The sequence below is a fragment of the Mobula birostris genome, chromosome 10 (genome assembly GCF_030028105.1).
Source record: "Mobula birostris isolate sMobBir1 chromosome 10, sMobBir1.hap1, whole genome shotgun sequence".
Classification (NCBI taxonomy): domain Eukaryota; kingdom Metazoa; phylum Chordata; class Chondrichthyes; order Myliobatiformes; family Myliobatidae; genus Mobula; species Mobula birostris.
This window is the reverse complement of record NC_092379.1, coordinates 1,160,934-1,177,395: the sequence shown is the minus strand read 5'-3', so window position 1 is coordinate 1,177,395 and position 16,462 is coordinate 1,160,934. Positions and strand designations below refer to the sequence as shown.

Sequence of the window (16,462 nt, the reverse complement as noted above, 5' to 3'; positions counted from 1 at the left end):
ACCAATCAATGTTATCAGCAAATATTCATCAGGAACAAGTGAGTACCACGTGGTGTTTTCTTTCCATCGCTCCTGCAGCTCCTTTGACTTTTTAGTAAGGTTGGTATACATACTTTATTTTTTCTTATGGAAGGTACAAGAGTAACTCCAAATATCCAGACAGACTGTATCACGGCAGCTATGGAAACATGCCCAAGAACGACAAAAAGTAGTGGATACAGCCCTGCCCATCACAGTAAAAGCCCATCCACGAGGAACATTGCTACAAGACAGCAGCATCTATCAAGGACCCCCACCGTCCAGGCTGTGCTCTCTTCTTGCTGCTGCCATTGGGATGGCAAAGCAGGACCCTCAGGTGCCAGTTTGCCCTCTCTTACACATTGATTGTTTGTCAGTGTTTGTGTAGTTTTTCATTGAATCTATTATATTTCTTTGTTCTGTGAATGTCTGCAAGAAAATGAATCTCAAGATTGCATATGGTGATTATAAATTTACACTGATAATAAATTTACTTTGAACTATGAAGCATCAATTATGCAATTATCTGTTGGAACTTCTATTTCTACAGAAAACTAAATTTAGATATGAAGGGAATAAAGGAGTATGAAGTTTCTACAGGAAAATGCACTGAGGCATAAGCTGAAGCAGACACAAGGAACCAACTGGCCCAGCCCTAATTCTATACATTGTATACCCTACAGAAAATAAAACACCACGGCTGGCTGTGCCTGTGTGTGTATACACAAAGAGGCAGTGTCCTACTTGCAGAATGAAATGCTCATTGTTATGTCAGTAGACAGTGCCAATAGTTCACTGCTTTGTTTTAATTGGTTTATTCTGGGTCACAGGATGCCAACTCTTGGGTTCCCTTAAACACACCAGGGGCACACTCCCCATGTTGTGAAGCTGGTCAGGTCCTCCTCTGCTAAACTCCCTGAGATCTGGTTCCCTATGCTCTCTCTAAATTAATCAGGTTCACTGTCTAAGTTATACTACTTTAAAAAGTATTAATCAATATCCAACAGTCTCAAACATCTACAGTACCTATAAAACATATTCACCCCCCCACCAGAAGTTTTCATATTTTATTGTTTTACAATAATGAATCACACTGGATTTAATTTTTTGACACTGATCAAAAAAACACTGAAAAAGATACTTTCATGTCAAAGTGAAAACAGATACTCTACAAAATGATCTAAATTAATAACAAATATAAAACAATTGATTTGCACCCCCTCCCCTTAATATAACACACCAAATCATCACTGGTGCATCCAACTGGTTTAGAAGTCACATAATTAGTTAAAGGGGGATCTATTTTTGGAGACCTGTGTGCAGTCAAGGTGTTTCAATTGATTGCAGTAAAAATACACCAGTATCTGGAAGGTCCAACTACTGGCGAGTCAGTATCCTGGCAAAAACTACAGCATAAAAACAAAAGAACACTCCAAGCAATTCTATGAAAAGGTTATTGAAAAGCACAAGTCAGGAGATAGATACAAGAAAATTTCCAAGTCACTGAATATCTATTAGAGTAAGAAATGGAAAGAATAGGGCACAGCTGTAAATCACCTACAGCAGGCCATTCTCAGAAACTGAGTGACTGTGCAAGAAGATGACTAGTAAGGGAAGCCCCATGTTGCCGGCCTCAGTGGCAGAGATGGGAGAGACTGCGCATACAACAGCTGCTGCCCAGGTGCTTCAACAGTCACAGTTTTATACCAGAGTGGCAAAGAGAAAAAAAGAACTCACATGAAATCTTGGCTAGAGTTTGGCAGAAGGCACGTGGGAGACTCTGAAGTCAGCTGGAAGGTTCTATAGTCTGATGAAACCAAAATTGAGCTTTATGGCCAGACTAAATGTCATGTTTGGCACACATCATCAAAAACACACCATCCCTACTGTGAAGCATGGTGGTGGCTGCATCATGCTGTGGGGATGTTTCACTGCAGCAGACACTGGAAGGCTCGTGAAGGTAGAAGATAAAATGAATGCAACAAAATACAGGGAAATCCTGAAGGAAAACCTGATGCAGTCTGCAAGAGAACTGCGACTTGGGCGAAGATTTGTTTTCCAGCAAGACAATGACTTCAAGCAAAAAGCTAAAGCTACATAGGAATGGTTTAAATACAACAAAGTTAATGTCCTGGAGTGGCCAAGTTGGAGCCCAGACCTTAATTCAATTGAGAATTTTTGGATGGACTTGAAAAGGGTTGTTCACTCACAATCCCCATGCAATCTGACAGAGAGCTACCTATGCAGGCTCAGGGCTGAAATTGTTGCCAAAGGTGCGTCTACTAAATACTGACTTGAAGGAGGTGAATACTTATGCAATCAATTATCTTGTTTTATATTTGTTATTAATTTAGACCACTTTGTACAGATCAGTTTTCACTTTGACACGAAAGCGTCTTCTAGTGACAAAAAAAGCCAAATTAAATCCAGTGATTCAATGTTGTAAGAAAATAAAACATGAAAACTTCCAAGGGTGGAAGGGAAATAGTTTTTATTGGCACTGAATCAATCTAGTACCAAGTATGCTGGATTTACGGTTTACTGTATTGTAAACAGCATTCACATAATTAGTACAACTTGGAGACAGAATCCAACTTCAAAAACAAGTCTGAAACTAACCGAGGTTGTAATTTACAAGTCAGTTTACATTAACAATGAGATGTTACAAAAAAGTTTGTTGAGTGTAAATAAAATGTGGGTGATCTAAATGCATTGATTCTGAGGCATGGTGAAACAGTCTGTGGTTTCAAGGAGGGAAGGAGGTGATCACAGTGAGTCCAGAGTCCAGCAATCTACACTGAGGTTTGTATGAGAAGTTTTCCCTTTGGCAGCTTGGAACTGAAAAAAAAAAAGCGTGCAAGTTATAGTACTGAACCCCACCCAGCTGGCATTGAACCCAACCTAGTTGAGTCTGTGTGGTAAACAAAAGGAAGACAAATAACACAGATGCAAATATTATTTTCTAGGTACAATAAATCTTAGTGACTATGGGAAAAGGAATGGCCATCAGCTTCAGCATGTGAGGGTCACACGAGAAAATAATAAAAAAAAGAAACTTTACATAATTCAGGGTTCAAAGAGCAGATACTAGAAAGATACAAAAACAAGAAGGTTGTTTTCACAAATGATAACAACTTCCCAAATATTGATTGCTGTCTCCTTAGTGCAAAAGGTTTAACTGGGTAGAATCAATTAGATGTGTCAGGACCATTTCCTAACACAGTATGCAGACAAGTAGACTACAGAAGAGGCCACACTGGATCTAGTATTAGGCAGTGAACCTGGGCAGGTGACAGATCCTCAGTAGGCAACAACAGAGATAGGGAGCAACACAACTCCCTGACCTTTAGCATAGCCATGGACAAGGATATGAGCAAATGAAATGGGAAAATATTTTATCAGGGGAGGGTGAATTATGATGTTGATAAACCAGAAATATAAATTGGAAAATGATGTTTACAGGGAAATGCCCAGCAGAAATCTGGAAGCTGTTTAGGGACACTTGCTTGAGGATTTGGACAGGTGTGTTTGGCTGAGAGAGAAAAAAAGATGGTAAAGGAACCATAGTTGATAAGAGAAGTGGAATGTTTATTCAAGAGGAGAAAGAAAGCATACTTAAGGTTAAAGAAGCAAAAATCAGACAGGGCTCTTGAGGTTTATAAGATAGCCAGGAAGGAGATTAAGAGACTGAGTAAAGATTAAGGGCACATGAGAAAACCTTGACAAGCAGGATTAAGGAAAACCCCAAGGTGTTCAACACATATGTGAAGAGCAGGAGGATATCTAGTGTGAGGGGAGAAAACATGCTTGTAAGTGGAAGAGGTGGGGGTTCTTAATGAATACCTTGCTTCAATGTCTACCAGGAACTTTGACAAATGTGAGGTCACATGTTGGAGGATGTTAACATTAAGAAAGAGGTACTGTTCGAGCTTCTGAGAAATATTAGCATAGACAAGTCCCCAAGGCTGGATGGGATATATCCCAGGTTACTACTGGAAGCAAGGGGAGAGATTGCTGGGGCACTGACAATGATTGTTGCATGGAAGATGACAAATGTTGTTCAAGATAATCCTGGCAATTAGAGACCAGTGACTCTTACATCAGTGGTGGGCAAACTATTGAAGAAGATTCTTATGGACAGGATTTACAAGCACGTGGAGAAGCATAGCTTTATTAGGGATAGTCAAGATAGCATTGTAAAGGGCCTAACAAATTGGTGACAAAACAAACTGATGAAGGAAGAGCAATGGATTTTTTTTAAAAATTGAGATTCAGCACGAAGTAGGCCCTTCTAGACCATTTGAGTCTCACCGCGCAGCAACCCCTGATTTACTCGTAACCTAATCATGGGACAACTTACAACGACCAATTTGGCCTACCAACCGGTACACCTTTGGACTGTGGGAGAAAACCCACACGGTCACGGAGAGAATGTACAAACTCCTTACAGGCAGTGGTGGGAATCGAACCCGGGTTGCCTGTACTATAAAGTGTTGTGCTAATCACTATACGGCCGTACGTTGTATGTACCGTGTGGTGTATGTGGATTTTAGTAAGGAGTTTGACAGGATATGTTCATTTAGAAAGTCATGAGTCATGGGATCCAGGGAAATTTGGCTATAGGGATTCAGAATTGACTTGTCCACCGAAGGCAGAGGGTGATAGTAGATGGAACATATTCTGTCTGGATGTCAGTGACAAGTAGTGCTCTGCATAATCTGTTGTGTGATTTTTTAAATATAAATTACATGGTTGAGAAATTGGAAGGGTGGGTTAGTAAGTTTGCAGATGACACAAAGGTTGGAGGTGTTGAAGATCACAACTGGACACAGAGTTGGGTGGAGATGTAGCAGATGGAATTCAATGCTGAAAAATGTGAAGTGATATACTGTGAAAGATCAAACTTGAACACAAGAAATCTTGCAGATGCTGGAAATCCAGAGCAACACACACACACGAGGTAGCATACTGGTTAGCACGGCACTACTACAGCTTAGAGTGTTCCAGAGATCAGAATTGGGTTCTCCAGTTTACTCCCAAAGTCTAAAGACTTATTGAGTAGGTTAAATGGTCATTGTAAATTGTCCTGTGATTAGGGTGAATCGAGGATTGCCAGTGTGGCATGGCCTCGAAGGGTCCAATCTGCACTGTATCGTTAAATAAAAAATAAACCCATTTCATCAGGACTGGAAAGGAAGGAGGAAGATACAAAAATGAAAAGGTGGGGCAAGAGGTGAACTAGGCAAGTTAGAAAGCAATAGGTGAAGACATGTGAGTGGGGAGATGAAGAAGCTGGGAGGTGGGTAAGTGGAAAAGCAAAGTCTGAAGAAGGAATCTGACAGAAAAGGTGAGTGGACCATGGGATAAAGGGAAGGTGTGTGGGGGGTGGGTGGAGGAAAGAGGGGGGTACTGGGGCGGGTGAGGAGAAGAGGCAAGAAACCAGAGTGCAGAAATGAAGGGGGGGGGGGGGAAGGAAGGGGGACGGGAAAAAATTACCAGAAGTTAGAGAAATCAATGTTCATGCCATCAGGATGGAGGCTACCGAGAAGAAATATGAAGCGTTGCTCCTCTAACGTGAGAGTGGCAGAAGAGGAGGCCATGGACCGACATGTCAGAAGGGGGATAAAGATCAAAATGGTTGGCCACTGGGAAATTATGCTTTTCGTGGATGGAGCTAAGATGCTTGTCAAAACAGTCCCCCAATCTATGCTGGGTCTCAGCAATGTAGAGGAGGCTGTATTAGGAGCACCAGATACAGGAGGTGACAATGACAGATTCACAGGTGAAGTGCTGCCTCAGCTACAAGGACTGCTTGGGGTTCTGAATGGGCAGGTGTAGCACTTCTACCGCTTGCAGGGCGATGTGCCAGGAGAGAGATTGGTAGGGAGGGACAAATGGACAAGGAAATCACAGAGCGAGCAATCGCTCCTGAAAGAGGGAAGTGGGGGAGGTAAAAATGTGAACTGAGAAAAGGGAATGGTATTTTTACCGGAGACAGGGTGGGAAAAGATATAGTTAAAACAGCCATGGGAATTAAAGGGTTTATAAAAGATGTTGGTAGACAGCTTATCTTCAGCGATGGAGGCTGAGAGAATGAGAAAGGGGAGAGTGGTGTCATAAGTGGACACCAGAAAGTGAATTTAAGAGAAGGCTGGCAGATTGGAGGCAAAGTTGATAAAATTGATGAGCTTAGCCTGAGTGCAAGAAGCAGCTCCTATACAGCGCAGACAGATCTGGGAGCATTTCCAGGGAAGGCTTGGAACATGGACTGTTCTACGTAGCCAATGCAAAGGCACATAACTGGGGCCGATGACTACACCCCGAGTTTGAAGAAAGAGAAATTGTTGAGGGCGAGGAGCAGTTCCACCAGATGGAGGAGAGTGATGATGATGGGGAACTGGTCGAGTCTGCTGTCAAGGAAAAAGCAGAGAACTTTAAGGCCTTCTTGCCGGGGGATTGAAGTGTACAGGGATTGGACATCAATGGTGAAAATGAGGCAATCAGGGCCAGGGAATTGAAACTTGTTGAGGAGATCGACAGCATATTGCGCATATGCGCACGTAAGAGGGAAGGAACTGAACCAGGGCGAGGCGGGGGGGGGGGGGGGGAGGAGGGATAGGAGGGGAAGAAAAGTGAGTGGAGCAGGAGTAGGCAGAAATCTGAAGGAGTACAGGGTTAATGGCAGGATTCTTAGCAGTGCAGAGAAATAGAGAGATCTTAGGATTCAAGTCTATAGATCTCTCAAATTTGCCAGGCAAGTCAATAGGATGGTTAAGAAGGATTATATGCTGGCCTTCATTAGTAAGGGGAATGAGTTGAAGAGACACAAGGTAACGTTGCGCCTATACAAAACTCCAGTAGACCACAGAACAGCATTACAGTCAGTTTTGGCACCCTCACTATAGAAAGGATGTGGAAACTTTAGAGAGGGTGCAGAGGAGATTTACCAGGCTACTGGCTGGATTACAGGATGTCTTATGAAGATGGGTTGAGCAAGCTAGGGCTTTTCTCTTTGGAGGGACAGAAGATAAGAGATGACCTGACACAGCTGTATAAGATTATGAGAGACAGAGTGGACAGCCAGCATCTTTTTTACCCCCCAGGTAATTTCAGAGGTACTTTTTTTTTTACTATTATAACAAGAGTGGTGGGCGCCTGGAATACACTGCCTGGGGTGGTGGTAGAGAATGATACAATAGAGACTTTTAGATAGGCTCATGCATATAAGAAAAACAGAAGGTAATGGACAGTGTAGGAGGTAAGAGTTAGATTGACAGTGGAATAGGTTTATATAGGTCAGCACATCATGGGCTGAACATCCTATACAGTGCTGTACAGTTCCATTTTCATAAAATGGGTACAGATTTTGTTGCCTCGCCCCATTGCCTTTGGGGATCAGATATTTTAATGCATTATCTTCCTTTGACAGTGGGTCACAGTGCACAGTACAGCAGGAATAAAAAGCTCTTTACTTCTATGATTTCTTCATTACCAAGATGGAACATACACCTGAAGGGAACAGTAACTGTTAAGATTCTTAGCTAGTCAAAGAAATAAAGTCATAGAAATTCTTTAGCCAACCTCAATGAGGATGGCACGCTTTGAAACTCTCTCATCCTGAAACAGCAGCTCCCTCAGCTCGTTGAAACGTTTCTGCATCTGCTTGCGCCATTCTCGCTCTCTCAGGGTGTGCAGCAGTGGATTCTTCCTAGTCTTCCGTAGGTCAGACACAATGCCACTCTTTAAAATAAACTACAACACACGTTGCACAGTAATGTAAGATCACATCCATAGGCAATGCCTGTTATTGCTTCTAAAGATAACATGCTGCATAGAAAGATCAAACTTTTGTTGAACTGCAGAGATTAAACAGCCAGGACACCAACATGAGCACACTCAAAGTACTGAATGAAGATCTGAATCTTAAAGATGATTTGGGAGACAGCTTTTTCCGCACAGGGGGTGGTAAACATCTGGAATGAGCTGGTGAAGGCAGGTACAATCGCAATGTTTAAGACACATTTGTACAGGTACTTGGAAAAGAAAAGTATAGAGGAAAACACAAGAGACTACAAATGTTGGAGCAAAGAAATTGCTGGAAGAACTGAACAAGTCACACAGTATCTGCAGAGGCAAAGAGACATTTGACGTTTCATATTGAGATCATGCAGGAGGACAGCCTGGAAGGCCTAGAGGGATATACGCCTGACATGGGCAAATGAGAGCGGTAAATAAATATGGTTAATATAAGACCATTCGGCAGAGGAGCAGAATGAGGCCATTCAGAAGAATATGGAGTCTGCTCCGCCATTCCATTACATCTTGTTATCCCTCTCAACCCCATTTTCCTGCCTTCTCCCTGTAACCTTTCATGCCCTTACTAATCAAAGAAGATATTAACCTCCACTTTAAGTATACCCACTGATGGCCTCCACAGCCATACATCATAATGAATTCCACAGATTAACCACCCTCTGGCTAAAGAAATTCCTCCTCATCTATGTTCTAAAGGAACATCCTTGTATTTTGATGCTGCGCCCCCTGGTCCTAGCCTCCTCCATTATAGGAAACATCCTCTCCATATGCACTCTATCTAGGGCCTAGGCTTTTCAATATTTGATAGGTTTCAGTAAGATACTCTCTTATTCTTATATACTTCAGGGGTTTCAGGCCCAGAGCGATCAAATGTTCCTCACATTAACCCTTTCATTCCTAGCATGTTGGGATCATTCTCATGAACTTCATATGGACCATCTCGAATGCCAACACATCCTTCCTGAGATAGAGGACCTAAATAAACCTACTCCAATACTTCAAGTATGTGATGTGGGCTGATAAGCCCCACTTCTTTGCTGTATACTACAATAATTCAAATGATTTACAATCTGCACTGATTTCAAACTGAGGTTATTTTAATTTCACACAAAATCTTTTGCTGCCCTGTGTAGATTAGGGGACCACTCTCCGTTCCACCTGTAAAAAGCAGTTTCCCAGTGGCCAACCATTTTAATTTCTATCCTTATTCCCATTCTGATGTTGGTCCATGTCCTACTTTTCTGCCACACTGAGGGCAGGTTGGAGGAGCAACACCTCACATTCCATATGGGTAGTCTTTAACCTGAAGATTTCTCCAACTTTCAGCAATTTTTTTCTATCCTCCTCGTTCCATAATTCCACACTCTGGAACCTTATAATTTCTCCTCACCTGCCCATCACCTCCCCTGGTGCCTCTTCCTCCTGCCCTTTCTTCCATTATCCACTTTCCTCTCCCATCAAGTTCCTTCTTCTCCAGCCCTTTACCTTTTCCAACTATCACTTCTCAGCTTTTTATTTCATCCCCCTCCTCCCAACTACCAGGCTTCACCTATCTAGCTTTCAGTTCTAATGAAGGGCCTCGGCCCAAAATGTCAATTGTATATTCATTTCAGTATATGCTGCCTGACCTGCCGAGCTCCTCCAGCATTTTGTGTGTGTTGCAATGGATGTCCAGCATCTGCAGAATTTCGTGTCTTTATAATCTGCTGCCCAATAAAAAAAAACACACAGTGAATTGTTGTCAAGAAAATCCACAGCTACTGGAACTTTTATTTATTAGACAATACAAAAAGTGTATTTTTTAGTAAAGTAATAATTTTCACAACCAGCAATTGTTCAGATCTTATATGTATGGTTGGCTCCCAAGACCTTAAAAGTATTTAGATAATGAAAAACCTACAAATGCGTTTGAACTTATTGTCACAATATGTATGTAGCAGGTGGCAAAACAGTAATGAGAGCACAAAGACCACAAAAAGAACGAAGGGGCAGGTTAGTTTACAAAAGGCTTTGCAGAAGTGTGGCATCTTCTGCAATAATTCTCTGCCAAATGATCAACCACCTTGGCAGTTGCTGAGGAACTCTGAGTTCCTAGTAGGATGAATGGATGCATATGGATCTGTAAGCTCTGCCAAGGTGCTGGAGATCAGCATGACAAGAGGTTTTCTTTCCCACCATTTTCCCTGGCCCATGCAGGCCCCAGAGGAGACCAAGGTCTCTCAGCGCCTTCCTGGATACTTTTATTCCATTCTCTGATTGAGCCAAGAATGTTTTTTGCAAGGATGTTCTGAGACAATGCTCGACATATCTGACTTCACTATGACAAACCTCAATGGAGTGTAGTTGTTTCCAGTATTTGGTGTCAGGTATTCAAATGATACGGCCTGCCCACTGAAGGATGGCTTAGTGTAACTAGGTTCTCAGTGTTGGGGGTGCTGGCCTGGGGAGGTTACTGATATAACGCTCACTTTTCCTGTCAGTGGTCTTGGGATATTTTACACAGACAGTCTTGATGAGTTTTGGGTAGCTACTGTCAGGAGCACACATCTATCTATTTAGTTATTTGGCTATACAGTGCAGAGTAGGCTCTTTGAGCCAGATTAACCCTAACCAAATCATTGAATAGTTTACAATGGCCATTTGACCTGCCTGGTACATCTTTGGACTGTGGGAAGAAACATGAGCACCTGGAGGAAACCCACACATTCCAATGGGAGGACGCACAGAGAGTGTTGGAATTGAACTCCGAACCTCTACGCTACGAAGTTAAGGGAGCGAAGTTTAGGGGAGACATCAGGGGTAAGTTTTTTTTTTTTACACAGAGGGTTGTGGGTGCCTGGAATGACTTGCCAGGGATGGTGATGGAGGCTAAAACATTAGGGGTATTTAAGAGCCTCTTGGACAGTCACATGGATGAAAGAGAAATAGAGGGTTACAGGGTAGTGTGGGTTTAGTACATTTTTTTAAAAAAGGAATATATGGGTCAGCACAACATCGAGGGCCAAAGGGCCTGGACTGTGCTGTAGTATTCTAGTGTCTAGTACCATTATGTCTTCGAAACTACTGGAGGATACGACTCCAAATAATAAGATTCACTGAAATGTGAAAGAGGCTGGCCACTGGGTTTATACCAGCTGGATAAGGGTAATATTCTCCAATATTTTATGATTTCATCATTCTATTTTCAAGACACTTTATAAAATAAGCATCTTACTAGAACAGCCACAACTTAAATAAATACAGGACATGATTAAATCAACACTATCGGGGCTTACCCTTTTCTTGCGTGGAACCTTGTGCGATTGTGAATAATTATGAAAATGCCACCTAAACAAAATAAATGTTAATTGATTACAATGCACAATTATGGAGCACAGAGTCATAGAGCCACGGAAGACTACAACACAGAAACAGGCCCTTAAACCCATCTAGTGTATGCTGAACCATTAATCTGCCTAGTCCCACTGACCTGCACCCACAACGGAAGTGTCTGTGTGGGACAAGACAAATCACTGTGCCAAGTGATTATTTGATTGACACTGGACAGTTACAAATGGAAGCATACAACAGCCCCTCTGCTCCACTTTTTGTCCCTGGAACCATATTCCTATTCTCATTTAAAATTTCTGCATCCTAATACAACAGACCTGTTCTCCTGTCCTGTATCTGCCATCATATAACTACGTTACCAATTACTTTTGCCGTGCAAAATAGCCAGTAATCTAGAAATTAGGAACACACACAAAACGCTGAAGGAACTTAGCATGCCAGACAGCATTTACAGAAAAAAGTAAACAGTCAATGCTTTTCACCGAGGCTCTTCATCAGGACGGAAACTCGGACATTTGGAAGAAATTAACTGTGTGCCACATTTAGTGCTGCCATGCATCAAATGACATCAATCCTCTTACAAGGGAGACATGTATCTGTAATTCTGAGCAAAGGAAGTTGTTATTTACATGTGGAAACCAGGTTTCTCATACAGTTACTTGGGCTGACATCTCACTCAACGAAGTCACATTACTTAGCTTCACTTCCCACAACAGCAACTCTCTGACGTAACCCCATCACTCCAAGCCATGATTGGACCCTCAAAGTCCCGCTCCCGACATTCATTCACTTCCTACCCATAAATCTGAGCTGATTCATATACCATCATATACGAGCTCTGTGTCACTTGAAGGGAAATTTGCAAAGCTAATTCAGTTGCAAGTGACTCCTTGGCGCAGACATATCGGTGCCGCGACCTTATGAAGAAGCCCTTTAAAGGGGCACATCTTCACCATGACTTTTTCCAAGAACAAAGCTGTAAATGCATACACTTGATTTAGATAGATAGATATACTTTATTAATCCTGAGGGAAACTTGTTTCAAAACTTTTTCTAGAAAACAGAATGATAGCAATTGTTAGAATCTTTGCACTGACCTGGGAGGTGCACATAATTTCTCACACACTGAGAGGTCATAATTTACTTCATCATCCTCCATCTCAAAATCCACATTTTCACTCTCCGAATGAGTCTGTAGGGATAGTAATAATGATTAGGGTTACTGTATTAATAATAGTTGGAATTATCCACAACCAACTTACCCAACCAACACTTTACAGATGGACAAGTGCTCTATCCACAGCAGCTCCCTCCAAAGCAAAACTTCCTCCAGCACCCACATACACATTGGTCTAATAGGATGACATTATAACCTGTGCCAATCCCTTCAATCTTTGGAATTTGTTGCAATGAAAGCTGCAAACATTTGCCTGCATTAGACTGAGCACAAACTTAAAAAGTAAGGTGGTTATACATTCTGAAAACACTAGCTGGAACAGTCTGTGCATTTGTTTATGCCATGCTATAGGAAAATTGTGACTGCATTAGAGAGGATGCAGTTTTACTAGGAGCTTGGCTGGGGTGGGTGTCAGTTATAGAGAGAAACTGGATAGGTTGGGTGTTTTCTCCCAGGAGTGCTGGGGGCAGAGGGAACGTGATAGGGGTTTACAAATTTATGGGTATAGGTATGGTTTGTTTGTTATGTGGCAAATTTTTTCTGCAGAAGTGGTTCTGCCTTCTTCTGGGCAGAGTGTTTACAAGATTGTAATTGTTATATGGTTATAAGACAGGTGACCCCACCCATTATCAGTACTCTTCAGAGAACAGCTAGGTAGATAGCAAGAAATACTTCCTGCAACACAGATGTCTCATAGGTTTTGGATAAAGGATGGGATTTCAAGAGGATTTATTTTTCAGCCAAAAGATTGGTATCTGAAAAGCACTGCCTTGGGGGTAGAGGAGGCAGGAATTCCTTAACCTCTACAGCTATTCTGACAAGGACTTGAATCACAAAGGCAAAGGTGTCTATGGAACAAGTGCTGATTGAATGAGATGAGTACATTACAACCCGGGCCAATCCTCTTCCATGACATTAGGGAGCTCTGGAACCCTAGCTGAGACCAGAGCACCCCCTTCCGTCTGCATGCCTCAGGTTTCTTGGTCAGCACTAACATGGTGGGCTCCGGTTCTGGGTTATATGACTGAATGAAAATAAACCTACTCCTGGATATTTTTAAGCAGATTCATTTCAACAGCATCCCAATACATACCAATATTTCCACATCAATTTCATTTACTTCATCCATATTTAAGTCGAAATCAGAATGACTGCCAAAATCAGAGCTGCCAATAGGCGATGCTTTCCCTACAGAGAAGAAGGCATCTTCATCTTGACCATTACAAGCCTTTTGTCTTATTGAAGAGAGGTCATAACAATCAGTGCTCATAACTTCTTGGTGACTCTCTTTGGTGTTTCCTTCCATCTTGACGGTATTTAAGCTGCTGACCTTCACTTCATCTTGCTCCCATTGAATTCCTTTATCACTCTGACGTTCTGACATGCTATCGTTTATTACCACAGCTTCAGAAGGATCACTGTTTTTAAGCCACTGAGTATCAGATGGTTTCTGAAAGGTTAATGCCTGTACGTCAGAGGTTCCCTTTGCACTGAAATGTCCATCATCTGTCTGTTCCTGAAGTACTTCAGATCTCAAACCTACAAAAGGAAGCAGCTGATCAGATCATCAGAACTGACCCTTGCATAATGGTTGTGGAGCACTTCAGATGGCAGGTAAAAGTCCACCACACTACCATGCATGTAACAATTAGGCCATTTAAAGTTTTACATGACCCAGCTGCTTTGTGATCACATCATTCCACACCTGCATCTGAAAGTTTCAAACAGTTGGGATGAGATTTGAATGCATAGTTTTGAATTTCAAGGCCATTAGTACATGTTACTCTTTCAAGAGGACCACAACCTTGTCGTGGTTTGGAGGCTTGCGTGCCTCAATGAGCCAGAGAGCTATATTGGCAGGACTTTGTGCTTTGGCTCTTGGTAAGGTCACCTATGCCAAACAGGTCAAAGACCAGGCTAAGTGTAGAGACTAGATTGAGTGGCCTACTGGTCCTCCAGGTTCAGGGGGTCAGCTCAGGGCTAATAACCCTGACAGGACAAACAAAATTATTATGAAAACATGAAGAATCCTTCTTCCTCTGAGTGTGGCAGTATTCCTGAGTCTCCATCCAGAACCTGCATGACTGACAGCAGTGAAAACTGAGGGAAAGCTACTGACATGGTGAAGGAAGCCCTGAGATGGAGGACCTTTGTTGCTGCCCTAAACACCAGTGGCATAATGGGCTTAAAAAAAAACATGTTACTGTAGCTATCCTGGATTTCCTTTCATGTCACAAAGATCGGAAAGAAGGACAAACTGTTTTCTTTCATTCTAGAACATCAATCTCTCTTCCTGCTCAAAATGGCGACTGTACTTATTTTTTCCCCTTAGATGCTCCCTGGCCTGCCAAGTTCCGCCAGCATTTTGTGTGTGTTGCCAAAATTTACATGTATGATGTCAGGTCTAGAGGACCTGAGTCATGAGGAAAGATTGAATAGGTTAGGACCGTATTCTTTAGAACAAGAAGACAGAGGAGATTTGATAGATACACACAAAATTATGAGGGCTGTAGATTGGGAAATGCAAACACAGTTGTTCCACTGAGGCTGTGTGTGGTATTACAACCAGAGGCTATGGCATAAGGGTGAAACGTGAAAAGCTTAAGGGGAAACTTCTTCAATCAGAAGGTCGTGAGAATTTCGAATGAGCTGCCAGCACAAGTGGTCCATGCGAGCTCGATTTCAACGTTTAAGAGAAGTTTGGATAGGTACATGGATGGTAGGGGTATGGAGGGCCACGGTCCAGGTGCAGGTCGCTGAGAGTAAGTAGTTTAAACGGTTTTGGCATGGACGAGATGGGCCAAATGGCTTGCTTCTGTGTTCTACTTCTAAAAATAAGCTATGAACTCACTTTCAATGACTCTATAATTCATGCTCTCAAAGGTGTTTGAATGCCTGCAAGAAAATGAATCTTAGGGTAGTAACAGTAGCGCTTTTATAATAGATTTGCCTTGAACTTTGAATTCTCAAAACAAGGACTACTTCAATTTATTTCCGGCATACCAACCCCACTACAACCAAATACAAAAATCTGGTTTGTCATCACATTCATGAGAACACAACGGAGTGGTATCTTCTTCACTGACTTTGAAACTGCAGTAGCACGGGACACTTATTATGCAATCCCTCACACAATGAGAGAAGTATTGTACAGATAAAAATTACAAGAGTCTGAATTATTTCGTTACCTCACAAAGGTAATGCAAAAACCCCTCTTACTTGAAAGATGTGAAATTTCCGCTAGCAATTTACTCTGCTTTTTCATTAACAGTTCCTTTTCCATGGAGAGTTGATCTGATTGTATATCTAAGTCGCTGATTACATTAATGGCCTGTGAAGATAAAACCGAGATAACAATGCCTGATCAAGTAGTGCCAGAAATTATCCCGTCAATTCTCTGACATAATTACATCCAGATGGCAAGTCTACCCCACATGCTGGAGTAGTCCCACAAGAAAATTTGTTTTCAAAATGCTCAAACACATCTCCTCCACAATCCCCATCAGCACAGGTGCACTACAAGCTGTGTGCTCAGCCCCTTGCTCTACCTATGACTGCGTGACTAAGCACAACTCCAACGCCATATTTAAGTTTGCTGACAAAACCACTGCCATTGGACGAATCAAAGGTGGTGACAAATCAAAAAATAGGAGGGAGATTGAAAATCTGGATGAGTGGTACCACAACAACAACAACTCACTCAATGCCAGCAAAACCAACAAGCTGATTATTGACTTCAGGAGGAAAAAAAATACACAAAGGTCCATGAGCCATTTCTCATCGGTTGGGGGGGGGGGACGGGGGAATGAAAATCAAGGTGGAATGGCCTGCAATTAATTTGCTTAGTATTATTATTTCAGAGAATCTGTCCTGGGTCCAGCACACGTGTGCAATTACATAGAAAGCATGGCAGTGTCGCTACTTCATTGGAAGTTTGTGAAGATTCGGCATGAATCCTAAAACTTTGACAAACTTCTATAGATGTGTGGTGGAGAGCATATTGATTGGCTACATCATAGCTTTCTATGGAAACAGCAATGCCCTTGAATGGAAAACCCTACAAAAAGAAGTGGATACAGCTCAGCCCATCGTGGATAAAGCCCTCCACACCGAGCACATTTA

General features: G+C 42.1%; 1 protein-coding gene across 5 annotated transcripts in view; it reads right to left on the bottom strand.

The window, feature by feature from the left end:
- Positions 1-16,462, bottom strand: part of LOC140203750 (uncharacterized) — a 120,203-nt gene that overhangs the window by 22,604 nt on the left and 81,137 nt on the right. For 4 of the 5 annotated variants that reach the window (XM_072269794.1, XM_072269798.1, XM_072269796.1 and 1 more), the window contains 6 exons: positions 15,560-15,671; positions 13,434-13,879; positions 12,261-12,355; positions 11,109-11,160; positions 9,462-9,539; positions 7,600-7,770 (listed from right to left, as the gene is read on the bottom strand). In XM_072269794.1, coding sequence (XP_072125895.1) covers positions 7,600-7,770; positions 9,462-9,539; positions 11,109-11,160; positions 12,261-12,355; positions 13,434-13,879; positions 15,560-15,671 — 954 coding nt within the window. The remainder of the gene's footprint in view (positions 1-7,599; positions 7,771-9,461; positions 9,540-11,108; positions 11,161-12,260; positions 12,356-13,433; positions 13,880-15,559; positions 15,672-16,462) is intronic. The other variant, XM_072269795.1, reaches the window with a different exon arrangement.